This window comes from Apteryx rowi, unplaced genomic scaffold, assembly GCF_003343035.1.
Source record: "Apteryx rowi isolate R43461 unplaced genomic scaffold, aptRow1 scaffold_108, whole genome shotgun sequence".
Lineage (NCBI taxonomy): Eukaryota > Metazoa > Chordata > Aves > Apterygiformes > Apterygidae > Apteryx > Apteryx rowi.
Genome location: NW_020447286.1, coordinates 1,550,273 through 1,576,924, shown reverse-complemented (window position 1 = coordinate 1,576,924; position 26,652 = coordinate 1,550,273). Strand labels below are relative to the sequence as shown.

Below are 26,652 nucleotides of genomic sequence, written 5' to 3'. Positions count from 1 at the left end.
CTTTCATCTAATATCTGTATTTCAAAGGGATTTAAACAGAAACTAGCCACTGCTCAAAAGGAACAATTCAAGCCATGTGCAAAAGACAGAAGTTCAGGCCTCTAGAGAACAGTCAGGTCCAAGTAAGGGATTTTTGGAACACAGCTTTAGATCTAGGGAAAGAGGTAGGCTCCCAACATGTATTTACAAATAACCTAGACAACTCAAGTCTGCATCCTTCAGCATTTTATTACCTTTGCAACTATGGATACCAGAAGCTTAACTTGCCTCATGAAACTTCAACCTTATTTCGAAGGTGAAATCAGTCACTAAACATTCCTTAAATATTTATCTCTGTTCAATTTTAACAGAATCATCCCCTAAAGGGTCATTCCATATTGGTCCCTCCATCTTCTATACACATGATTTACATGTGAGTTGTTTTGCTGTAAAATAAATCTCTATTTTAATATTGAGTCTATTATACATATTGAATCAGTTCAACAGGAAAAGGAGAATACCTCATTTGGAGTTTAATTCATTTCATTCTGATAGTTGAGAAATACACCTGGGTTTTTATTATCTCACATACATTCTGTTTTCAATGCCAGATTTTATTTTTCATAATAATAATTAGTAGTGTTTTTAACATGTTTTCCTCAGTTATAAAGGATTGTCAGTTAATAGATAAAATTTCCATAAACTTTAGTGAATACATTGTGTTAGCCTGTTAATTTCTGTACGATTTGGCTACTGTTATTAAACAATAATAGCACTCACTTTCTTACAATCAAATTTTGAAGATGAGCTTTAAACATAACGGGAAACAGAAGAGGCAGAGCAGACAAACTATGCAACTGAGAGGAACGGTTGCTAGTTTTCTCTTTGTACCTTAAGTGCAAATTCTTCTTCACTGTGTTTCCTAGACACCATCTGTCTCCAAAACAATTCACCACTAAACACAACAGAAGAAATACGAAATTCTAATAGGAGTCAAACCTTGCAGAATGGTATAAACTTTCTCAAATAGGCAAAACATGATAGTACAGAGTTGTTATTAAATTAAAAATAGGCAATGGGTGTCATCTCAGATTATGCAGTACACCATTCTAGGGTCTTCCATTAGAATCACTCATGGCTCATTGCTTTAAAATGTTCCTGCAGGGTTCCTTTAAGGAGCCTGATCTACATTTGGTCATTTAATTGCAGGGCCCATTTCGCTTGGGGTAGATTTCTATTTATTTTTTTAAGCCTACTATTCAAGCCTGGATAAATTCCTGTACAATTTAAACATAATGGGACACACCTGCTGAGGGCCTTGCCCCATTTACAGTTAGACAGCAGTGAAAGTTTGGAAAGCAGGAACTGCTGGTTACCTACATCAGGGGCCCACCTGTGCCAGTATCCTTTCTCCAGTTTCTTTAGGAGGAGGTACAAGAAACCAAGAAGTATACAGGTATATGACAAACACCATGACAAGAGAGTTCTCCTCCTCTCCAAAGAGGCTTATATCAATTCCAAAATGTTTGCTACTTACTGTTAATTCTCCAAGTACTGATCGAGAGATCAAGGCACCATTTTTATATTATTATTATTATTTTTTAAGTCTGTTATGCTATTGAGTTTAATAACACTGCTTATTTAGAGTTTGTCTTGTTGCTTTCTCCTCTCCACAGTGTTTATGGAGAAGAAAAAAAATCTTTATTATTTAGTTTGGCCTAATAAATACCAATAATAAAACAAGTTATCAGGAACGTATTTAAATTCTATTGGTGGGTGTATATATATATATATTTTTAAAACCTACCATATAAACATATGGATTGAAGAGGGGCCATCAGTTCACTGGTTTATAAACCCCTGCTTATAGATTCCTGCTATTGCATGCACTCTATGTCAAAAAAACTCACACAGATGATAATTTCTGTAATAGACAGAAGAAACATTACTCTCCATATAAAATTGTTGGTATCATCTATTCTGATCACAACTTCTTCAAAGAAGAAATCCTTTACAAGCCTCAGACAATATCATTTCCTGCCCTTCCCCAGTCCTCTCTGCCCTTCCTTCATTCAGAGCAATTCTCTTCTTACTGCAGCCCCAATAAATTATTTCACATGTGGAACATTTTTTACTTTCAAGCACCCTTCCAGATAATTTTATAGCTATCAGTAGACTAAAAAGTGCTTCTGTTGCTCCCTTGGCAGTTCTGTTAGATTAGATCCATTAGCACACTCACATATACACACGTTACATTTTGAGCTCTTTCCGTTCTTAAGGCGTGACTCTATTAATATGTTATTCTTACTTGTTGCCCATACAGATTCTGTGTATTTTTATTTCTTAGCTTTTCTTTAGCTTGTTTATTTTAAATCTTCTTTTAGATTTTGTTAGTACATTGTTTCATCGCAGGTGCTGTGCTGCTGACCTTGCTGCCTCAACATCCTTAGAGCACCACCCATCTCTGCTCTTGCTCAATATTCTCTCAGCAGCTTCACTGAGTTTTTAATGCACAAAATGGTCGTTGCCACACACTTCATTGCTCGCTCCTGCAGTTGTGATCTTGTGCTTTGCTACTAAAAATAGAACCACTTCCAACTACCTGAGCTGGAAAGCTAATTAAAGAGCCGGTAAACAACACTCCTCCCTATTGAGCAAATAGCAGGATGAGGAGTCTGTGCTAATGCACTAGGGTTCACATGGTCATGGGGATCTTTGAAATCTATCAAGTGTCATTTATTTAATCGTTTGTGGTTGTTTGCTTCATGGATAAATTACCATTTAAGCAAATAAACTATTTGACTGTTAGATCAACAAATCAGAGAGAAAAAAAGAACAAAGAGCCCATTTTAGAAAAAAAGATTCTGGCCTAATTCTCAGCTTGCACGAATCAGCATAAATTCACCAAAATAAATAGAATATTACTGATTTAGACTCAGGTAGAAGTCTGGTTCTCTTATTTCATGCAGAAGAGGGAGGCATATCAGAGGAGGCGTTCTATGCAATGGCTTAAGAAAACAAAACAAACAAACAAAAAAGACTTTTAAAAGCTAGTTCTGTCACATACAGGCAAGAATAAACAACTTTCACTGGGAGAAAGCACTTTTCTCCCTTTGAAGTGCTCTTGGCCATATTTACAGTACAGCAGCGTGTTGCCTGGAATATATTCCCTGGTAAAAGTTCTTAAGGTAGTGGTGTCCAGGGAGTTTAGATGCTTCTCTGTACTTGTCAATGAAACACAGGTTTCCCTGCTCCATAGGACTGATTCTTACCATATAGCTCAATACAAGCTTTGTTAGCAAAAAGATTTGGACCATCACTCAATCAATAAAACTCACCTCATTTTCAGCTGTTACTGAGGCAACAATTTATAGATAATACATAAGCACCTGTTAGAAATAAAGCTGCAGCCCTAAAGCAGAACTGTAAAATACCCACTATGCTTGTTCATCCAAAACACCTTCTGGGACCAAAAGGAAATACAAGCTTTTAGAACTGTATTTTTTTTTCCTCTTTATATTCCTGAATGCAGAGAATAGGAATAAAAAAAAAATTGGGCAGACGAGCACAATAAAAGACCAATTCCAAAAAGCATTTCTATTCCTCCTTCCTAGCCTCCAGAAAAGACCCCGACATTCTACTAAAGGCATTAGAAAGCAGCTTGCTGTAGAAAAGAGTGTGCTAGTGAGCATAAGCTTGTCATCATGTTCCTGTTGTATAACAGGAACTACTGTATACTGTATTCATGCATACAGGGACAGAATTGCTAGCTCAGGTTAAATACACTACTTACAAAGCTTATTTGGGAAAGGAGGGGATAAGCTCCCTCTTCTGTCTTCCATCTTTATTCAAATGAGAGTCAGGTTGTCCTCAGCCAAGCAAGCTACCTCCTATTCTCAAGGAACAGTGGATTGTCAAACATAAGAAAAAATGATGGGAAACGAGAAGATAAAGCAGAAAATTGTGGACAGATATAGATGTGTGTGATATAAGAAAGAAGAGCATGCACCAGAGAGACAAGAAGGAGGCAAGGAAAGGCATGAGGAAGTCAGACGACATAAAAAAAATCACTAGTATTTGAAGTTCTGCATATTCAAAATAGTTGAAAGAGAGAATCCTCTGATAATGAGATGGGAGAAAGGAAACAGAATACTAGCCTTCTCATCTCAAACAGAATTATAGAGAGGATAAGTCTGCACACCACAATGCAATCCCACACCACGACACCTAAGTCCGCTCTGAACAAGGCAGTTCACACACCAGGACTTGCACAACAGTCATCTTAGCACAGTGTTTCACCAGAACTGAAGAGGATGTGTTAGCATAACTGAGTGCCTCTGGAGAGAGTCATATAGAAGATATACCTTTTCTGCATTTAAAACCTAAATGTGTGTGTGTGAAGAAGCATGGTAATGAAGGGATTTGTATGTTTGATGGGTTTCAAAGCACAAGCAACATTAAAAGTCAACATAACTTTCTGCTTTTTAATCACTGATAAATCTTCCTGCATTTTCAGTCCTTTCTTTTTTGACTCTAAAGGATTGCAGAGAGAGTAAACAGTATATTCATAATCAAGCAAAAAAGTGATGATGATAGTAGGACAAATGCTTTCGAATGCTTGGGTAAGCAATACTGTAGTTAAGAAAATAATCCAAGAGAAAAACATGCACTCACAACATAAGCAATTCTCCTCCTGCAGCTTCCTATTTCTCCCTACATTTCTAATCACCTTAGGGCAGTGATGTGATCACCTTTAACCCAGGGAGCCATTTCTAATTTATTTGTTCAGATATCAAACACCCAACACTGACAGCTACTTTTCTCAGGTGCTGAGTAAACTGATTTACACATTTAAATTACTTACAAGTATTTTTAGGTGGTCTGCTTCTGTTGAGTTGAAACTTGCCAATTTGACATGGAATGTAAGATGTGTCTCTGCCTTTCGCTTAAATTTGTACAAAATTTTCAATACCCTTGCCCTTTATAAAAAATTTCATGAGAGAGAGAAAAAAAAAAGAGGAGGGTAAAAAGGTGGAATGTGAGGAAACTGTTGAAAATAAGTTGTTTAATTCTTTTAAACATGAGTTGGCCCCACTAGATTTCTCTTGGGCAATCATGGAAAAGGTACCTTCAAACACATCCTTTAACGAACAAATGGCTTTGTGAACTTTGTGTCCTTACACTATACCACACAGGTATCGCTCAAACCTCAGCCTTTCTAATGAGCACCTCAACATGCACAAAGACTCAGAACCAGAATGAGATTAATGGAATAAACTTCAGGATGCATTAAACTGTGTATGAGGGGGGAAAAACCAATTAACACATTCCTTCATTCAATAATGGCCTGAATCAGAGGTATTGATTAAAGGAGGAAGAGTACATGTTGATGTACTGTACCGAAACTTATGAAAGGGAACTTTATCCCAGGGTAGACTGGAAAGTGCAGTAGCTTGCTGTATTGTAGTAGCATTAATTTTGAAAGATTCCATAAACATGATTAGCTATCTGCTTATGCCTCAATAACCCAGCAACCAGCTGTACTAGACTCCTTTAATCTGCAAAAATAAATAACTAAATAAAAATAAATAAATAAATAAAAGATCATTGGAAGTATTTGACTGTGACCAAGTTTCACACAACACAAATATTTAACTTTAAAAGTCTGCAGATGAAACATTCAAATTTTTCACACTAATTTAATAGCTAAAATACAGACTGGCCTCCACAGCACAGGAAACCTGCTGGTATGAATATAAGGTAAATACAAATTGCATTGCCTTACCTCAGCTATATGCGGCATCGGGTTAAATCCACAGAGATTGCATACTACCTTCTTGCATTCTGTACATGTATTATAGTTGGGAGGATCTTTAGAACCAATATTGAGTCCAGTTTTACAAAGGGGACAAGACACTTTGGGTTGGCTGGCCTTTTCCGGTTCTGACAGCCCAGCAGGTTTTTTAGCTTCAGCAGCCTGAGGCTTGCTATCTTTAGCCAAACTAGGTTTCTTTTCCAAATCGGATCCCTTAGTGGTTAAAACGCTATCCACTTTTGTTGGCTCTGATTTTTCCGTCATAAGAGGCTTGGCTTCTTTCTTTACAGGAAGAGGTTTTGGAAAAGGCTGAGCCTGACCAGCCTCTTTGGGGGGTGCCGGAGAGGCAGGCGGCTGTGATGGGGGTTGAGGTTGCTTCACAGCAGGGCTGGGTGGAGGAGGACCTGATGTCTGAGTCCCTGGTTGACCTGCTGTGGAAATTAAATTGGAGGCCTGGCTGAAGATTGAAGCTCCAAACCCAAAAAGTTTCCCAGTAACTGTTTCTTGTGGTGTTGTAGGCTGAGGCTTAGGGGCATCGGTGATACCTCCCAGATTAAGGCTGAAACGCCTTGATTGCTCTGGAGTTTTCTGAGGCTGCTGGGGTTGAGGTGTCAGCTGCGCTGGCACAGGCTTGGGGCCTGCTCCCGCTTGTGGTCCTTTTGGAACTGGTTTGGTATCAGGCTTTGGAGCCGGTTTTGTTTGTAGCTTCTTAGGATCATCTTTCACTTGTGTTGGCTCAACAGGTCTTTGAGTTTTAGCATCTGATCTAGGCCCAGGCTGAGAAACAAGCTTGGGATCCGATTTTTGCCGAGACACTTGTGGTAGGGGTTTGTAGTCTGGTTTGTCCCCAGCTGGATGAGCAACTTGTGATGGCTTGGCAAGTTCTGGTTTTTGGGAGTCTGCTACTTTCTGTTGAGTTGATGGGGGTCTGGAACCTGCTGAACCCTGTTTCAGCCCTGGTGCTGCAGAGGTAGGCACAGTATCAGCCGTAGGCTTCTGTATACTGGGTTGTTTTTGCTTATCTTCAACCTGTGTTGGCTTAGCCTGATCAGACTTTGAAGCAGGATCCTTCTCCTGGGAGATGTCAGTAGGTTCAGCACGGGGTTGTTTTGATTTTACAGGGGGAGACTCAGGCATGGATGGTTGCTTTTTCTGTGGTAGGGGCTTTTTAGATTCTGCTAGCTGAGAAGGATCAGGTTTTGGAGGTTTCTTTTGAACTGGCTGCGGCTGGGGGGGTGGTTTAACTGTTGAAGGTGGAATGGGTGTCTTCTGTTTGGGTGGTAGCGGCTGCGGCCCAGGCCTCTGATCCGGTGCTAGGTCACCACCTAACGCTCTTTGCATCTGGCAGTTTAAACAGAGCCATTCTTTAATCTGCAGGAAAAATAAATAAATAAAGGCATTATAATTCAGACAGTTTAATACAATCAACATAATACTAGACTACTGTAGTACACTGCTTCTTGCAGTATTGCAGACCTTTGCATAAAAAGGGAGAAATATTACCACTAATATTGTTTTGCAGTTAACATTCACAACTGATTTTTTCATTCTTCTCCACATTCCTGTGATTCAAGCGATCAATGAGTCCACGCTTCTAACGATTTCACACCAGGCTGGATTCAGTTTACACACAGCTGAACAATGGAGGAAAAAGGCTTTGGAATTTCATGGGGCCTCGCAATGATTCCTTTACAGCAAGAAATTGCCAAAATGGGGGGGGAGGGGGGGAACACAAAAAAGACTAACATAGTTTAACAAATAGACTCTGCTGACTGAAAATGATAATTATAATCATAATCATTAATTATAATCATTAGAACAAAAGTAAATGCATAATTACCTTTAAGTGTACAACTATTGAATTCTTCATATAGCTTATGGTTTTGATAATGTTTTAAATTATAGGACACAGGAGTCACATTGGTAGTATATATGTACTCACTGAATTAGGAACAGAGGTGGGTTAATGAATTCCATGTACTTCCATAGACTCATACCTTACCATCAGTTTCTGAGGGCAAGTATTCATCTGGAATCAGCGAGGAGCTTTGCCTAAACTCTGATGGTACTTTAAAAACAGTAATTGGGTTTCCCCAAATTATTTTGTTATTAAAATAAGTTCCCAGGGTAATTCCCATAGGGCTATATACCATAGGCCTATATACCGTAGGCTATTTTCCAACATAGAGGGGAAGGAATAAAGTAAATAAATTATTTACCTATGTTCCTTGCCAATTCTACTAGCTCACAACTTTAATAAATTTTCCCTGTTTCCCACAAAGTGGTAAGAGAGGTAAAAAATACTTTCTACTAAAGAAAGAAACAAAAACCCTAAGTGGCCATCCCTACCATTGCACCGTTACCCTACTTATTCTGATAAATATGGCATATACACACTCTGGAATATGGGCTTGCAATTACTAACAGCTTCACAAAGAGATGTATGATTCCGGCCCCAATTGTAAGTTTACAGTAATCAAATTACCATTAATAATAATGCTACTGTCTTTTGTCTTCCATTTTCAGTGCAACATTTTTTTTCAGATTGTTTAAATAATCCTCCGACCTGCTTGCAACCCATATAGCAAATAGCTGCTAAAAAGTTAAACTGACCGAAACAAAATTGGAACACTTGTTTCTGCTCTGCTCTGAATTACTAAAGGAATTAAGTTCACAACTGCACAGGGGACCTGAGCAAAGATTACATTTAGCTTAACTTCCATTTTGGTTGACTGGTGATCAGCTCACTCAAAAGTCCCCTGTCCAGGGCCAATTTCAGCCGCAATAAATCTAAATTAAAACAGCTGACTTTCGATATTAGTAATCCAATTTCATTATATAAATAGCTACCATTTCTGCATGATGTCCTCATGGTTTTCTTGACGATTTTCAAGTTTAATCAAAAAAAAACAAATTCTGGCCACATACTTTGAATATCCATGTCAGCTAATGCAGATGGCTGGCTTTGGCAAAGTGACTCAAGATTTCTTCTGTTAGGGAAGTGGGTTCTCCTCAACCATGGAGAAAGACAGAATTCTGCGAGGAACTTTTCAATGGGTCTAAGTGAGGAATGCCTTTTCCCATTAACCACAGATCTTTTACAGATATTTGGACAATGCACCTTTTCATAGTGATTCACTGCTCCTGTATTTTAAGCAAGGAACCAACCCAACAACATGAGAGGCTCAAGTGTCTTTGTTCTCCTGCTGCTTTTTGCCACCTCTGCAGCGTTTTCTTCCCCTCCCCCCCTCCATGAAAGTGCTGCACTTTAAAATATTCAATCCTTCCAGCAGGCATCAGGTGGGTTCTGAACATGCCCAAGAGCTAAGATCCCCGTAAGGATATTTAGTGCCTGCCTGTCCCTCGTTTTGCAATGGAACCACGGCAGTAACAGGTGCCTGTCTGCTCATGCTCAGCAGTTCTGAGCATCTTCCAGGAAAACTAAGTTTAAGTCAACATAGGTTCTTTGAGGCCCTGAATGAAGCATATGTGGGTTTGGGTGGGGCTACAGAATAAGCAGTCTGATTCGTACATTTAAGGTGTCTAGATTCTAATTGCATTTAAACTAAGCATTTAGGCTTGTCTTCAACATACAACTGGTCAAGTCTGATTATAGCATCTAACTGGAATCTAAACAAAAGTTATTTCTATACTACTGTTTTCAACACAAACTTGCATAGAAGACACAACCTGAACTCTCTCATCTGCTATTTTCTCCTACCTGTAATACATATATATATTTTTTCCCTCCTCCGGTATTAAACTGAAGCCTTTAAAAATAAAAGTGAATTTGCAACTCCTACAGCTGAACATCAAAATGGGAAGTTTAGAAAGTTTTACTTTACTGTATTTTTTTTTAATTCTTCTGTTTTAGACATAAAATTACTCCCATGCATTTCAGTGGGAGGAATTAAGTGCCACAACCCTAAAGCAATTATAACTTACACATATCATCTTCAGACAAATACAAAATTGTACAAACTGCAGTTCTTTGATTGGAACTGCAGGAGTTCAAAATGAAGTACATTACAAGACACATTTTTTTGTAACAAACACTGACCTGTTCATATTTCTACTGTAATTAGAGAGATTTTCCATGAACTTTAATGGGAGTAGGCTTCTGTTAAGTACAGACTGAACTGGCATGTTATTACGGATGATGTAAAATTTGCTATGCCTGTAGATACATAACACTTTAATTTGTGGCTATCCTCAAGCATCTCATTAGACAGCAATTCTTCAATTTCCATCCTAAATTTCTTTCTCCATGTTTTATCTCTACTAGAATTAAAAGACCTAACATGAACACATGAGCTTTTGCAGTTCCCATCTACTGTAATGGAGAGTTTTCATTGTTGTTGAGGATCCTAAGCTGTGTTTTTTGCACTGGTAAATTAGTGGGGGGGGGGGAAGGAGGAAGAGGAAGGTACTTTAATAAATGTCCTCCATGTCACTCTAATCCCTGACTGTGCTTTTGACCCTCTGAGAGGCTGATGAATGATTGCTCTTGATACAGCCTCCTAACAGACGTTATAGGCACAGTTGAAGATCGCATTTTCCACTTATTTTCAACTACACAGAACTATTCAGAGCTGACTTCTGATTAACTACTGACAGAACTGACTTTCAAACTATTAATATTCTTCCTAATGACAAAAATTATTTTTTGCAGCTGTTGCAGAAGAAATACTTGAGAGATTTCCTTCAACCTGAACCTTATACCATTGAGCAACGTGACCAGGACTATAACAGATATATCTGACAGATTTGACATTGCAAACTAAACTTTTCATGATAGAAACTTACTACCATTTTTGTTCAGATTTCAACCACTGAATACAGAAAATGCAACCTTGCCTTCTAACTCACTGATATAAAAGTTAGACCTCCTCAAAACAACAAACAAATAGTTAAAATACATTTTAGGTACTAATCAGCCACAACATCTAAAAAAATTTTAAAAGCTTCACAAAGACTCTGTTAGCTGGGAACACCCAGTGAATTTATTCATGATGTTTTACTAGCAACATCTATGGAGAATTAAAATTAAGAAGATTAAAGCATCCTGTTCTATAGTTCGCTTTGCTTCTTGTATTCCATATCTGACAGTTGACTCCAATAATAAGTATAGGTTACACTTGAGTTCTCATCCCAAATACAGCCAACACAATTGAAGGCAATTTGGCAATTCCTTTGTGAATTTGTTCATATTTGTTCTAACTATGCAAACCCACCAAAAGCAACAGGAAATCTGTCAAAGAGTAAGTGCATTGATTGGCATGCTGAATTTCTGTTCTTGCAGATGTAGGGAAAGAAGAGAATCCAGCCTGATTCTAAGATTCCAGATGTGAAATGATAAAGAAATTTTGACTTGCAAATTGAACATTTTTCATTTACAAATTGCTGGCATACAACAGAAATGAAGCTCTCGGAAGCCATTTTAACAGTCCTTTTTCAGAACAGAGCTACATTTTAAGATAATGGGTCTCATTCTCATTTAGACTAGTCATTTGGTACTATAAAAAGGAACTTGAAGATAGACATAAAATTTAAAGATCATTACATTGCCACAGAAATGTAAAGGGACACTGCTGACATTGCTCAGCTCTGCCCCAAAGCTTTATCAAGGAAATCAGTTTCTAGTTAGGAAAAATATTTGCTTATTTGGTTCCTGACAACTTCAGGGGGAACAAAAGTCAGGAAGCCAGATTCAGGTCTTTTAGCAGACATTTCTGCCAAGATGCTATGAGGAACATGAAAAATAAAGCACTTGAAGCTGCATAAAATCAAGGTCTCAAGTAGGATGGTAGAATACTGCAAGAGAGCAGAAACTAGATCACAAAGTCATGTTAGGAACAAGGAAGAACTACTGTTGAAGAACAAACTTAGCAGGTATCTCAACGTACAACTGAAAAGGTCTTCTAAAAAAGCTTGGGCAATACTAGAAACAAAGTTTTCCTTCAGCACCATTCCTTTTTAAATAAAAATCCCAGCTATTCAAACTTATTACTCTCAAACGTGTTCACAGCAGGAAATCTTTCTTTCCCAAATGAGGATGAGTTAACACTACAAAATAAGTATCTATACTCCTTGGAAATATCAGATATTAAAGGAAGACTAGGGAGTTCATCAGGAAGCACTGCCTCCAGATGCTCACAAGCATGACGCTACGTTCCAGTCAGCACCACGTTCCCCATGTATCAGTTCCACAAACTGCAGCAACAGATACGAGCACTGTATCTTCCTGCTAAATCACTGTTGGGGCAAACGTTTTAAACAAACAGTTTTAAAAGACTGTTTTAAATGCCACTCATACCTTGAAGCTATTTTAAAACTGCTAAAATGCATTACTATATGAACTGTATTACAGTTTTCACAATCTTAAAACATATTTTGCTACACTGTTTAAATTACTAATACAAAAAAAGCTATAGTTTGCGTATGAGCTATGAGAGTTTGGGGAACTATTATTTGATAGCTTATATAATTTGAACCATAAAACAAAATAGTGAACACAATCTTGTGACATTTTATTTTTTGGAACGGCAGATTCATGAATCCCTAGAAATTAGTTTTTACAGCTAAATATGTATTTAAGCTGCCTCATACATAGTACAAGGAAAAAAAATAAACAAACAGAGCTCAGCACACTGCATTATGCATCACTGCAATAAGTGCTGATTGCTTCCATTATCTGCACTGAGGTTTAACATACTGGAAATATATGAATGATTAGCAAAAGGTACAACTGCAAAGCAAGAGTACAGTAAGGAAGAGGTTAATAAAGCTCATCCAGGCTGCACAGAGTGTGTGTCTAAGTGAAAAATCACTGGGATTCGAAAAGAGATTATTCGGTCTGCTCCGAGCAGGGCCGGGCCGTGCTTCCTGCCCAGTGACTACCCAGCAACCAGCATCTCCAAATCACATGGCCTCACATAGTAGTAAATTACAGTTGCTGGGCAACAGCAATACGGGCACAGATGGCTCCCTGCAGCTGACATCTTTAGCTATGCAGATTAATTTATTATTTACTGGTGCTAAGAACTGGACAGGACAGTTTATACTGGGCTAATGATAAAGCAACTCAAAAATATTGGAGAATATTGCCCAATTAAAACAGCGAGAAATTATTTGTCATGTCTAGGTGTTAGTTTGTGCCTTCCTGTTTTTCCGCTTTCATTAAAAGAAAAAAAAAAAAAAAAAAAAAAGACCCACCCACCCACGGGGGGATCAATATCATTAATACATCTCATCCAAATCATAAGGCAGCAATGTAGGCACATAGTCTTCCTCTGAGAGAGAAATGGTGTTGGAGTATATTTAAGAATATTCCACAGAGAGAAATAAAATTCCACACTTTCATAACCCCTTTTATTTGAGGATCTTTACAATTTTCCAAAATGCCTGTGTATACTAAAGAAATGATATTAACTTAATTTGGTCACAAAAAAATCACACATAATCTCCACTTACATATGAATTGCAGTCTTAGTAATACTGGGACATCCCAGATACTCTTTGAACCAAAACAAATATTTTGCACTAAAATATTTCAAACTTTAATCATTTTTTAAAAAAACAGTGCTTTCTTTTCTTTTCTTTTTTCCCCCCCTTCATTTCTTCACACCTCATGATTAAAGCAGTTTATGGTCAGATTCAAGCCCTTACATTTTTTTCTGCTTTATTTTGCTTAACTTATATAACTGTAAATAACCCCCTCCAAGGCTAAAATTACATAGGGCTTGCAGGGTCAAAGTTATTTCTCCTGCTATAAGAAAAGCTTAGACTTTGCGACATGTCACTGTCCATAGTGAGAGCAGTTTTGTTTTTGTTTATATCTCATTTCTAGTGCACATTGCATTCTGGTTCTTATACACTACTACAATGCTGCAGTGTTCAGTCTGTAAGCTGCAGAGAATATTTGAATTCAATCAATAACTTTCTTTACTGTTATGTTATCAACCAAGATTTAATAAAGCCACTTCTATTAATTCTATTCTAGGCTTAAGCAAAACCTATCTGGATTCACCACAGGAATTACAGTCAGATCCCTTACCTATATGAATACTGCTTTAAATTATTATATTTCCCTTTCCCTGTACAAGCTAATAATAAGGATAACTGGGGAAAATAAATACATTTCTGACTGGTTAAATTATCTTTATTTACTGAAAATGTATAATTTCTAAGCATTTCCCACACTTTAGAATATTTGACGATATAGCATGTTAATAAAAACAAATACTGAAAGTGTTATTAATCATTTTGAGCATTTTGAACCAAATGATGATACCCTTAAATCACATATGGTTCTGATGTGATCATATACAAAAACAGAAGCAGAAAGAAACAGCAGAATCAAGGCTGTAGTAGCTAGAGCAACAGGTATGGAGGTTTCCTAGATCTACTGAAAGAAGAAAAATAAAAACATCAGGAAAATCTTTTCCATTTGGGTTAAAAAAAATATTTTTTTTCCTCTGGAAAACTGAAGAATGGTGTAGATCTATTAAAACATTTTACTTGACCTGAAATGATATATTTCACTTTGGGAGACTCTACTTCCCCCTGCCCCTCCCCCTCCTTTTATTCTTTTTCTTTCCATTAGCATTAAATCAATTTTGATACAAATATGCCATTTCAAAAACAGCCAGAACCAATAAAATACTTTTAAAGTTCACTTAAACTCTGTCCAGAAAAATCTCTGGGCAAGCAAACAAGTCTTACACCAATATACACATCTTCACATTATCTGAACATACAACTCGTTTTCAATGAGTATTACACCTGGCTCCAAGATTTATTTCAAATGGTCTCTCAAAAACATACTGAAACAGTGGAAGAAATGCAGACTGCGGTAGAGAAATGGCATGAAAAATAAGCCCTCCTAAAAGCTACTTTAGAGACAGGCATTCCCTAAGCACGCACATCCATCGAGGGGCAGGCTCACGGAGGACAGCTAGCATACAGCCAAGTCTCCAGCATTAACAGTTTCAACACTTCACTTTATCTTCAACTTTACATATGCCCATCGTAAAGAATGTAATGATATATTATTACAATTTAAACCATAGTTCAGTCCATGTTGTGCATATCTTCCCATGATTAGCTCACAGGGGATGAAAATCTACTACAACTATCAAATACATGCACTGGTCATGAGATTAAAGCTACAGTAATTCATGCTTTTCAGTCATGCTTTATCAAAAACTATCGATAAATGTTTAAGGAACTGGATAGTCTGTCAGATGCCTTTTCTCATTTTAAAGATCATACTATTCAGGCGACCTACAGGGCAGAATCATCTTTTGGGAAAGTGCTAGTTTCTGTTGCTAACGGCTCATGGGAGTGGTTGTGGCAGAAAGAAATTGGAAAAAAAATGCACGCTTGATACAAGATTTTAATGTATGTGAAAGGAAAATGGAAGACAGAACCAGTCATCAAACCCGTTTAGATCATTTTTCCCTCTACTTTATGCAACTGTTGCTAGGCACTCATATGCCGCGGTGATGAGTGGAATATGAATACCGAGACAGATTAGAGCGATATATGTCACCAAACACATTAGGTATGGTGCGTTTCTCTCCAGTCTGCTGTACAAAACCAGGACACAGACTGTACCTTTCCCCAAGGGCACTGCAATATCAGATAGTTCAGAGAAACAGTTCAAGGGGTCTGACCTTGTGGCAATACAGATATCTTTTTCTGGTCTTAGTTACAAAATCCTCTCTACTGAGTTAAAGTAGATAGATTGCATGTGCTATGGCATTTTAAGCAGAGGTCTGAATGAAGGAAAAAAAAAAAAAGAACCTGAATCACCTTTTTATCATGGTTTTAAAATGTATGCAATCTACTCCCTGAACCAGTTTGTAAAGCCTGCTGTATCCCTTCCAGAATCAATTAGAAATATATAACATAGAAATACGTAAATTTAGAAAGATCTATACTGGAAAAGTCGTTCACTGTGTTAGTGATGAAGGCTTAACTGTAAGAAACTTAAAGAAGGTGCCAAGAATTTCTTAAGGCAGTTCAAGCAGCTTAAAGGGTAAAAGTTGGAGAACTAAAATAATATAAATCCTCTTCTAAAAGCCTTTCACTCTCCTCACCTCCATTTTGGAATTACTATTTTGGGGACAGGTAATGTGTTTTAAAATAAACAATAAAAATAGAGCCTATAAATTCTATGGGAAAGGCAACATCACAGGAGTGCAGAATTGTGAAACTTGGCAATAAACAATACTGAAGGACAGCAGGGGGAAAAAAAAATCAAAGTATGATAATAAGAGGAGAACATACATTTCAGTAAGTGCATGGGCAAGAGACAAAGACTTTTCTTCTGTAACATTTAAAAAGGACTTAAAATAAGAAAGACCAAAAGAAAGATTACACCATAATCAAGAAAATTGTACAGTAAGATACAAACCATCATTTTCATGACAGAAAGGAAGTAATGTGTAAAATATTGTAAAGAAGGAATCAAAAAAAATTTGTCAATAATCTGACTAGTCAAAGAAAAGGGAAACTAGAAGGGAAGTTTGAGAATAGCTAAGCAGATCCAGTGAATTTTGAAGATGAAATTCTGAGTTAAAATTTTCCAAATGCCAGAGTAGGTTCTACTGCTTTGCTCCAGCTGTTTGGTCACAAAAGCCAGATGTGATTTTCATTACACTTCACTGCAGATAGGAGCAGGACATCCACAGTGAAGTTTCGGCAAGACAGCTGGAGGTACAAAGCTGAGCAGAAAGAGCGAGCTCTGAGAAGGAGTCATGAGATTTGAACAGCTGAATACGTTAGAAGTGCAATACCTTCATTTATTGAAACGATTTCATCATGAAATAAATGCATATCCTATGTTTATTTCAATGTGCAATATGAAATGCAAATTTGCTTTTACATATGTATGTAATCAGATAGTCTTAAATGCATCTGTATTATTGTTTTAAAGTCCCAAATTTCACGCTAATAGAGTACCCGCTTCAAAAATTAGTAGTTATTCATGGAATTTCCAAATACTTTGAGACTTTCTTACATAAACACTCTCTCAAAATCCATTTCATTCAAACATGACAAAGTCACTGGCCATTTCCATGGGAGATCTGAGGTTTTAAAAGGAAGCCTGCTTGACAAGGTGACAAGAAATAAACAGCTAGGTGTCCATAAATAAATTTAAGAAGTTTTTGTCTAAAAACATTCTGTCAGAACTTGAAGATAAAGTTTTCTTATGAAAGCCCCTCTTTTACTTTAACATCAATGCACCATATTTCTTGTTTGTTATATATAAATATACCTTTTTTTTCATCCCAAACTGTCCAGAACCTCATGTTGATAATGTGATGCAGAAGTTCAGGTTTTAAATAAAAGTTACTTTTTCTTATGCAGGCCCTGATAACATAATCTTTGAGCACCTGGGTGCAGATGCTCTGAAATTTCTGCAGTGTTGTTCAAGTCACTCCTCTTCTACCCTAATGGATCTGCCAACATTTAATGACAGCTATCTCCATCCTGAATTTCCTTAAACTCAAACAAGGGAATACCCTCCCTAAGAACGCAATGTGCTGCCAATGGTTACCACAACTAGTCTTTCAGGTTTAAATTTGCAATTTCAAAAAGCAACAAAACAACAAATAATTTAATTTTCACATGCAAAAAATCTGCTATTTGTCACCCAGGCACTCACCTAAAAATATCACTAATAATCATGTGCACTGGAATGAAATGTAACTATTAGCAATGTTCTGAAATCATTGCAGTACTAAGCAAACAGTTTGTCCAGAAAGGTTTTGGAGTCTCAGTCCCTTGGGAATACTTAAAACTTGACTGGACACAGTTCTGGGTAACCTGTTCCAGCTGACCCTGTTTTGAGCAGGGGAGATGGACTAGGTACCTCCAGAGGTGTCTTCCAACCTCAGTTATTTTACTATTCTATGGTTCTAAATCAGGTGACACTATTTGTCACATTCAAAATATAGTAGCAGTCTGTATCTCCTCTCATTGGCATCTCTGATCAGCTAAACTAATACCAAAACAAGACAAAAATAAGCTTCCTAAATACCCTTTCTGGCTGCTTCATCGCTGTTTTTTTCTTTGATGCCATGTCTGCTATGTTTGAATTTCTATAAATTAATAAAACTTTTGGTACTGAAAACAAGTGAGAACAAATAAAAACCACACTGTAAATTTAAGAATTAGAGTATCAGGATGTATAAGCAGCTGTTCAAGCAATACAAAGAGATCAGATGTTAACATGAAGCCTTATTCCCATGTAGAGCAAGTAAAGAACAAAGAGATATATAACCATATAAATCAAGCTACTGCAAACATTAGGTTAAAGCAAGTTCATTTTAAGTATACTGTCCTAATATTACTTTCTATGTCATTTCTATGTTCTATAATTACAGCAGGTACGGTGATCAAGGTTAGAAACAGTCCACAGAGATCTCTTTCTTAATATCCCGCCAGACTGAAATAATCTGAGTATCACCAAGTCAAAACCCATGACTCAGGCTTTCAGCTAATGAACATTGGCACATTTACAAAGCAAATCCACCCCACATCCATTTCCAAACCAAATCTCAGCATCTGTGTGATGAGCTTTGCTAGAAGATTACAGGAAAAAAAAAAAAGAAAAAAAAAGAACCAAAAAAAAAGCCTTAAGTGTTAACATATATATCATTAAAACCTAAGTTATTTCCCACAGTCTGTGATGTTTATTCTTCTTTTCTCACACAGTAGGGCAATGAACACTGTTTCATGTTTTGTTTAGTTAGTTCTTATAGCAGCATATTTTACTGATTTATAAACATATTAGCACACGATGCCTATAGTGGCCAGGTTATAAATGTGGCAAGTGAATGCTCAAAACCAAGCAAGATGGACCCTCCTCTTTCTTACTCCCTGCCCAAATCTTTTTTCTTTCTTATTCTTTTTGTACGAAGGAATTAGAGAACCCACCTCCTCTAAACACTGTATAAACACAGAACTATTACCTTCTTTTCTCCTAATTTCACACCCTTTTACTGACACATAATTTTCCCCAAAAACATGATTTTTTTCTCTCAACTTATTAAGACCTTAAATGATCATGATGATACACTGTAACAACTCTGACCTTTCAGCATAATGAGGGTATGCTTATTTTTGTGCTCTGGCAATGAACATGAATTTAAAAGTTACTCACCTCTGTTATATGAGGATTAGGATTAAATCCACACAGACTGCAGACTACAGTATGACATTGTGTGCACGTATTGTAATTGGCCTTTTCTGGAGTGTGCAGCAGCAGTTCAGTGGTAGTGCAAAGAGGACAAAAGGTTTTCTTTGGGGCTGATTCAGCAGGTTTTTCAGGCCCTGGTTGCTGGCCTGGTGGTTTTGTAGGTCCCAGTTGCTGTGCTGGGAGCTTTGTAGCCCCTGCAGTCTGAGGAGACGGTTTTGCAGGCCCTGCCTGTGGTGGCACTTGTTTTACAGGCCCTGTTTGCTGCAGAAGTGGCTTACCAGGTCCAAGCTGCGATGGTTGTTTTGCAGGTCCTGTTTGCTGAGCAGATGGCTTTTCAGGTCCAGGTTGCTGGGGAGGCTGTTTGGGAGGCCCTGTTTGCTGAGAGGGTGGCTTTGCAGGACCTGCTTGCCGTGCTGGCTGTTGAGATGGTTGTTTTACAGGTCCTGGCTGCTGGGATGATGGTTTTGTGGGAGGTGGTGCTTGGGATGATGTTCTAGCAATATCTGGTTGCTGTGGTATTGGTTTTGTTACACCTGGTGAAGGTTTTGCAGAAGTTTGTTGTTGAACAGGCTTTGTTGGTTCCAATTGTTGGGACTGAGATTTTTGTGGTCCTTGTGGTTGGGGTGGCTGTTTTGTTTGTTCTACCTTAGAATCTGTTGGGTGACCAGGGCCTGTTTTCTGAATTTGCTTTGGTTCCCCAGGTTGCTGCGGCTGAGGCACTGGTTTGGAAGACTCAGGTCTGACAGTTCCTTGTTGCTGAACAACTGGCTTTGGAGACTGTTGTTGAGCTGGGTGTTTTGCAAGGCCCCTTTGCTCCTCAAGTTTTCCCTGCTCCTTCTGAGCAACTTTTTGTTTCCTACCAGCTTCTTCGTGGGTCGCATCTGAATCTGATATCAAATCAAAAGGATTGAATTTGTTCACAACTGAAGTGACTGCACTCAACGGATTGGCTTCTGAAAGAAAACTGGGCATCATACTTGGCTTCTGATCTTCTTTAAAATCAGTCCTGGACTTTAATTCCCTTAGACTAATAGAAGAAGGGCTCCGTCCAGGTGCCCGTTGTTCTGTCTTCAGTACATCTACTGTTCTGCTTTTACTTAAACTCGATGGTCCCGGATCTGGAGGCTTACCTGGTTGTCTGGGATAGTGGCTTATATCAGGCTCAGGATGTCTGCAGAGAGAAAATATAATAAAATTAAAATAATGCAAAGCACTTGAAAAATAAGTTAAAACAAGATATATCTGTGACACTGAAAGTGCTTTGGTAACATTGTGAAGTTTCTCAGATGTTTAAGTGTCTGGAAGATCAAGGCTTAGAACACACAGTGCATGTAAAATATGTATTTAAAATATGTATTTTTCTAGAAAGGCTTAAGTAAATATTCAGTCATAGACTAATTTATTATTTAGAAAGTAATCTAATATAAGAACCATGTTTATCCAGTTAATTTTCTCACCAAGAAGTAAGAAGAACTCAGAGCTACTACTTTCCATTTTATCTAAACCCAAATGACGGCCTCTGTACTCTATCCCTTGGGATGAAAACATGGAGAAACAGAGAAGGCTAAAAGAAAAAGAGGTGTTTGAAAATTAGCAAATCAAAGCACAGCCATTTGAGAAAAACACTGCACTTTACACAATGTTTATGTAACTGTTCTGGCTATCTGTACAAAATTTGAATATGTTTACAACTCAATATGCAACAGGGATTTAAAATCCTAAAATCCAGGCACATAAAGAAGTAGGTGCTTCTTTTTTTGAAGTACTTCCCTTGTATTTTCGAGTATTTCCTTTGCACCCATCCACCTATGAATCAGTAGAATTTTCAAACAGATGAAACACTTGCCAGCTCACAGAATTAGTCTTAAAGCTTTTCTATAAATAGAACAATTATGGACCTGCCTCCCCAGCATCACCCCAACAATTTACCTTATCTAGCAATAAAAAGAATCTCTTATGTAGAACTTCTCCTAATTCTCTTAATAGTATCATTTTGCTTTGTTTTTATATAGGAGAATAGAAGGCTAAGAAAGAAGAAACCAAAATCAAGATCATCTCTTTATATGCGGCACAGTGTTCTACTTGTTGCTATACTCAGCTGTAGCTTGAGGAAATCATGTTGTAGTCAGTGCTACTGTATTTTTTGCCAAAGGATGCAGCACAATATTCTATTCAGTGCTATCACTGTGCTTTTGTTGAAAGATACGGTGTTTGCCTCTGTGCCACAACAGCATTGCAACTATAAAATTTTCAGTTTTGGATTTGAGATATTCAGTTAACTATGATCTTGTTTTTCCAGACATGCCATTTCTTCTTATGCATCCATGAGCATAAGCAATCACTCATTATATTTAACTCATATTCCAAAAACAAAACTGTGCAATGTTTTTAGTTAAGAGTTTTATCAGAAGTCTGCAGAGCTATATATAGTAGAAACATTTAAAACTGTATTTCACATTAATAATATTCCCCTAGGCTTACTATTATCCCTGATTAATATTTTGAGTTTTCATTACATGCCTGGTGATGGCAATATAAAAAGAAAAATCTAAGTGGAGGCCATTTCTGTGCTCATAATTTTCACAGCATGTGATATTCTCACAACCTTGTAACTGATTTTTTTTTGGAAAATTAAAAATTTCCACATTAAATGCTTGTCAAGAATGAACTATTTCCAGGCTCCTAGGGGTCCATTTATGCTTCTCCATTCTCCCAAAATTATTGGCCTCAGTACTTGAAAGTTTAGAAAATTAATATGCAACTCAGTGAAGTGAGCAGGAGTGTTTCCATTGACATCAGTGAACTTTAGATTGGTCATCTCATTATTCATAAGAAGGATAATTCAGAAAAGCCCAACCATAACCCAATTCTTGAAAATGTTTGTATCTTTTCTAATAAAAAAAATAATTTTACAGTTTCATTAGCAACTAGGTAGGTCTATCTGCAGTTTAGTTTCTTACTGTTCAGATGTGTGCATAGTAGGTTCATCCAAAGAAGTACTACTTGGTAACTGAAATCAAGTAGCTATTATATTAGTGACAGTCTGGTACACTTCCAGCATTAATGTTTGAAAGTGTTCAAAACATTGGAAGGCTCCTTTCAATGATGCAAAGAACAAGGGCAGAAAAAAAAAAAAAAGAGGATCAATGGTACAATTAAAAATCAGGTCAGGAAACAGGGTTCTGTGCTCAAATCTTAAAAACAAAACATGGAAATTTGGAAGTGGAAAAAAACACAAGATTGTTCTTAAAAATCAAACTTAGACATGAGCAGGAATAAATAACTGTGGGTCCCTTTTGGCACAGAGTTCTCTTCCAGCTTTCATTTTATCAAAATAATGTTCCATAAGTTTACACCCTGATCAGATGTCAGGATTTAAAATGAGATTAAATCCCATGAATCTAGGGGAAACACACCAGGTGATTCTGCAAGACTGCTGGCACAGACCAGACTTGTCTTGCCCTTACACATAAAAACCCAATGTTTCTAGACAGAGACAGATTGGGCTTAGGTAGTGGAACAAAAGCCTTGAAAGGGCAATTTTTAAAGAAATGTTATCCTGTGAAAAGCCAGAACTTGCTCCATTTAGTTTTAGGTAGTTGGAAATTGAAACCTTCTTTTGTAGAACTATTTTACAACCAACCACAGACTAAGATTTAAAATTTTTAATTAATTTGGATAATCAGCAATTCCCCCCTCTAAAACCTTTTTTTCATTATTTGGCAAGAATTTTCTTTTAAATATTTTGAAATGGGAAAAATGCCATCATTTTAAAGTTGCCGTTCCAGAATATTAACTCAAACAAAACCATTCATTCCTCCCTCCTCTAATCATACTGCCGCGTTTCTCCTCACTTTGGCCTTGATTCACAAAGCTCATCTTTATTCATTTAAAGTAATATTATGACCAAATCAAAGCTCACTTTGGAGTCAAGGGGCAGTTTAACACCAATAGTATTGGTCTAGTTCTTGAATGCCATAACTATAAAAAAATATAAAAAAGAAAGCTCTTTGTATCATTCATCAGTATAAATAATCTCAAGGAAGAGCACAACTACTACCAAACTGCATGATAATTAAATATTTTTATATACAAAAAAAAGATATGCACAAACTTACACATAGCCCTGGTGGACCACTTTGATTTTTAAGTCTGTATAAGGATGGCATTAACAAAAATATGTATTTCCTCTGTAAAATATACTACAAATATACTTTAAAAGTGTGACACTCAGTAAGGGCTTTCTCAGCACTTCCTCTCAAAAATGCATCCATTTTTTCCTGTTATTGTCTATTTTTAACAACTTAATGAAATAAAGAAAAAAAAAACATGCTCTGCTCAAAATAGGTATGGCTGTGTTAGAAATGGTTCATGTATTCAGCTTGGTCATCTAATCCTTCCAGATGATGTAGAACAAATCCTCAACAAGTGTACACTGACACGGTTACAGGGTCATATAATGAAGCTAGGACAATTGAAACCAGCTTACAAATTGACTGTGTATGTTTCAGCTGAACTTTCTAAACATGAGTTTTTGAAGACAGGTACTTGAAACAGGTTTGAATGACTTTTATAGGTGCTAAGCACACCAACCTGTGACTGGAACCAACAGAATAGAACTTTCAAAAACGAAAATAAACATAAAAAAATAATAACCAAATCAGGTAAATTTGATTTAGGCAGCTCACTTCAGCTGCTCTGGATTGTAATGCTTATGTTAAAATGCATAATAAGTATTTATTGCATTTATACCAGCCTCATTATGGAATTTTTAAAGACTTGAAATCTCTAAGCCTCTAGAAGTACCAATAGCTATATCATGTATTTTATGATGGTGATGTATTTCATGGAACTGTGTATCCTACTACATACATTACCTACTATTAAAAGTCAGAAGTTACAAAAATTGTTATTTGATATCAATCATGAAGATTCTGTATACTTTAAGGCCTGGAGTACTTGGGGGTGGGGGCATGGAAAGCATTTAGGATAGGAAATAATCATTGGTCTCTCAGATATGACTGGATAACAGCTGATATTATAATGAAAAATCACAGAGGAAAAAATTCAGTTAATTAGAAGAAAAATCTAAGAGACAATGCAATACAATACTCTGTAATAATACAGGGCTACATAAACTGGAATCCGGAATATCAGCATTCCTCTTATCACCATTTCAGTCCTTTAATGTTTAGACTGGCATAGCCACGCTAGAAACAAGCTTCTGGGAACAATGGTTGTAGAGTATCATTTAAGAGTTTTTTTCCCCACATTTGACTTCTTTGGCCACACAGGCTACAAAAGTTCGAAGCTAAGGAACCTCATCCTCAGCAGCTAGTTCTTTGCTTAACTTAAAGTCTGGAAGAGGCTGATCCCTAGTTCACAGAAGATTCTCCCTCCTATTGATATCCACAGGTTTAATAGTAATCCCCATAATTGTTAGAAAATTTCAACAATGGAGAGAGGTGTGGGAGGGGAGCAAGTAAAGCCACAGTACAAGACTAGAGACAAGTAGTAACCTCATTACAGTATGACAGTCACAAAGATACTGTGATGATGGGAATCAGTACAAACCCCCAAGAGAAGCTAGCCGATAGGTTAATGTACTGACTTTTAGTTAAAGTTGACATTTTTAACTCTAACTTAAAGAGCTGTAATTCACAAATACAGACTGGCTTTATTTTAAACAGAGAGTGAAAGTACTGTATGCTAATAAGACCAAAGAAGTTTCCAAAATCATAAAATATGATTGTAGGGAAACAGACATTTATCAGTACAGAAATATGCATACTGTGATCATTTTAGCCTATTCTAAAATCTTCTAGGGACATTTATCTTGTTTTATACTGGAAGGTAAGCATGAAACAATAAACTTTTAAAGTCTTTGTGTCTTTCTTGATAAACTGTTATACAAAAAAAAGTTGTGAGCTAAGTTTCACACAACTAATCTTCCCCCCCCCCCCACTGATATCTATACCAGCTGGGTCAAGCCCTGAACTGAATGGAAAGTTATATGCTACATACACGTCCCAGATTTATACTTGTTTAATAAACATGCTAGACATAACAGAGAAAGGTTCAATTTCAAAAGAAAAAAAAAATGGAGACATGCATCTCAGATATAATTCCAATGACTTTGATAGTTTATGCGAGGATGAATTTGGTCCCACCCTCTTTGCTTCTCTTCTTCCATAATTCACTTATATAAGCCTGATATTATATAAATTCAATTGGCATTTATCTGGGGTGAGGTCAGTGCACAAGAACCGAGTTGAAGAGTCAGGCGAGGAGGCTCCTTTCAGAGCCTCCCTTCAAGACAAACAACACACCCAGCCCTGGAGGCTGAAAGCAACAGACGAGCCGTCCCCGGCTCCCGGGCACGGGAAAGGGGAACTTCAGCACCTCGGACAGCGGAGCGAGGCTGCTGGCGCACCCCGAGACACGGCAGCAACAGCAACAGCACAACCAACAACGACCTTTCGGGGGCTTCTTGGTGCGGGGGTCAGCGGAATTTTTTTTTAAACTTTGGGCAGTGAATTTATTAAAAGGCAGAGGAAGAAAGGGGGGGGAGAATTACATTAGCCCTCCCATATGCTCAGTTAGGTAAAGCCATCACTACCCAGAATACTGAATTCTGTAGCAATCAATCAATCTATTTTCATTTCCCTTTTCACCTCCCAATGAAAAAAAAAATCGAGAGAAAAAAAAAAAGGTAAAAAATACAGACTGAAACAGACCTCTTCAATCCATGACTGCTTAATGAAGCCTAATGATAGTTGTAGAAGTTAAGAATTGGCAGAATAACGGCTAGCAAATACATTAAGCCTAAAAGCTTTGAAAGATTCAACAAGAATCTGTTTCTCCAGCAAGAGATGCTTACAAAAACGATCAGCCCTGGGAAGGCTTCCCTGACTACTATCTATCTGAGCTGTGGGGCACTCCAGCCCCGTAAAGCACACATACACACAGAGAAAATCGAGATGTCATCCGCAAATCTCCCCCCTCCCTCGACACCAAAACTAGCCATGCTCCGGATCGGTGCGAGAGCAGGAATGGGCAGGCGACGCAGCCCACTGGAACTGGGGATCGTCGTTATTATTAGAAATCACCGGAGTGGGAAAAGCTACAGCGTGCAAGCTCCATCCTAGTGCCCGCACTCGTGCAACCGCCCCGTTCCCTCGCTCAGCCAGCAAAATGCAATGCCTGCTTCCGATGCAATGGGCCCAGATCGTATTGCGACTCGCCCCCCGCCCCAGCCGCGAGGAGACGGAGAAGGGGGAAGGGAGGAGCGGAAGAAGGGAGATTTTCCGTGCATGCCTTTGCATGGGAGGCGGCTCCGCGCCGGCGAGGTTCCCCCTGGGCAGCCCCTGCGCCCTTGACATGACAGCGGCGATCTGCCTCCTCTCCTCCTCACTCAGCTGGCTCAGGTCCGCCTCCACGCCGGCCGGGACGAGGCGCTGCAAGGGGGCCGCGGGCCCGCCGCCATCCCCGGCTCCCGCCGCCCCTTCGGGGAAGGCGCCCAGACCTTCGCCTCCTTCCAGGCTCGCTTCGTTGCCCATGGCCGCAAGGGTGGCTCCCCGCTCGCCTCCTCTCTCTTCAAGCCGCAGGCAGGGCGGCGGCCGGCGCGCCGGCTCCCGGCGGGGCGCAC

At 38.1% G+C, this 26,652-nt stretch overlaps 1 protein-coding gene across 1 annotated transcript in view; it reads right to left on the bottom strand.

Moving 5' to 3' along the window:
* Nucleotides 1–26,563, bottom strand: part of PCLO (piccolo presynaptic cytomatrix protein) — a 371,358-nt gene extending 344,795 nt beyond the window's left edge. The window contains exons 1-3 of the mRNA XM_026071312.1: nucleotides 26,322–26,563; nucleotides 18,969–20,175; nucleotides 5,765–7,165 (exon numbers count right to left, since the gene is read on the bottom strand). Of these exons, the coding sequence (XP_025927097.1) occupies nucleotides 5,765–7,165; nucleotides 18,969–20,175; nucleotides 26,322–26,563 (2,850 nt within the window). The remainder of the gene's footprint in view (nucleotides 1–5,764; nucleotides 7,166–18,968; nucleotides 20,176–26,321) is intronic.
* Between the last annotated feature and the right edge of the window lie 89 nt (nucleotides 26,564–26,652).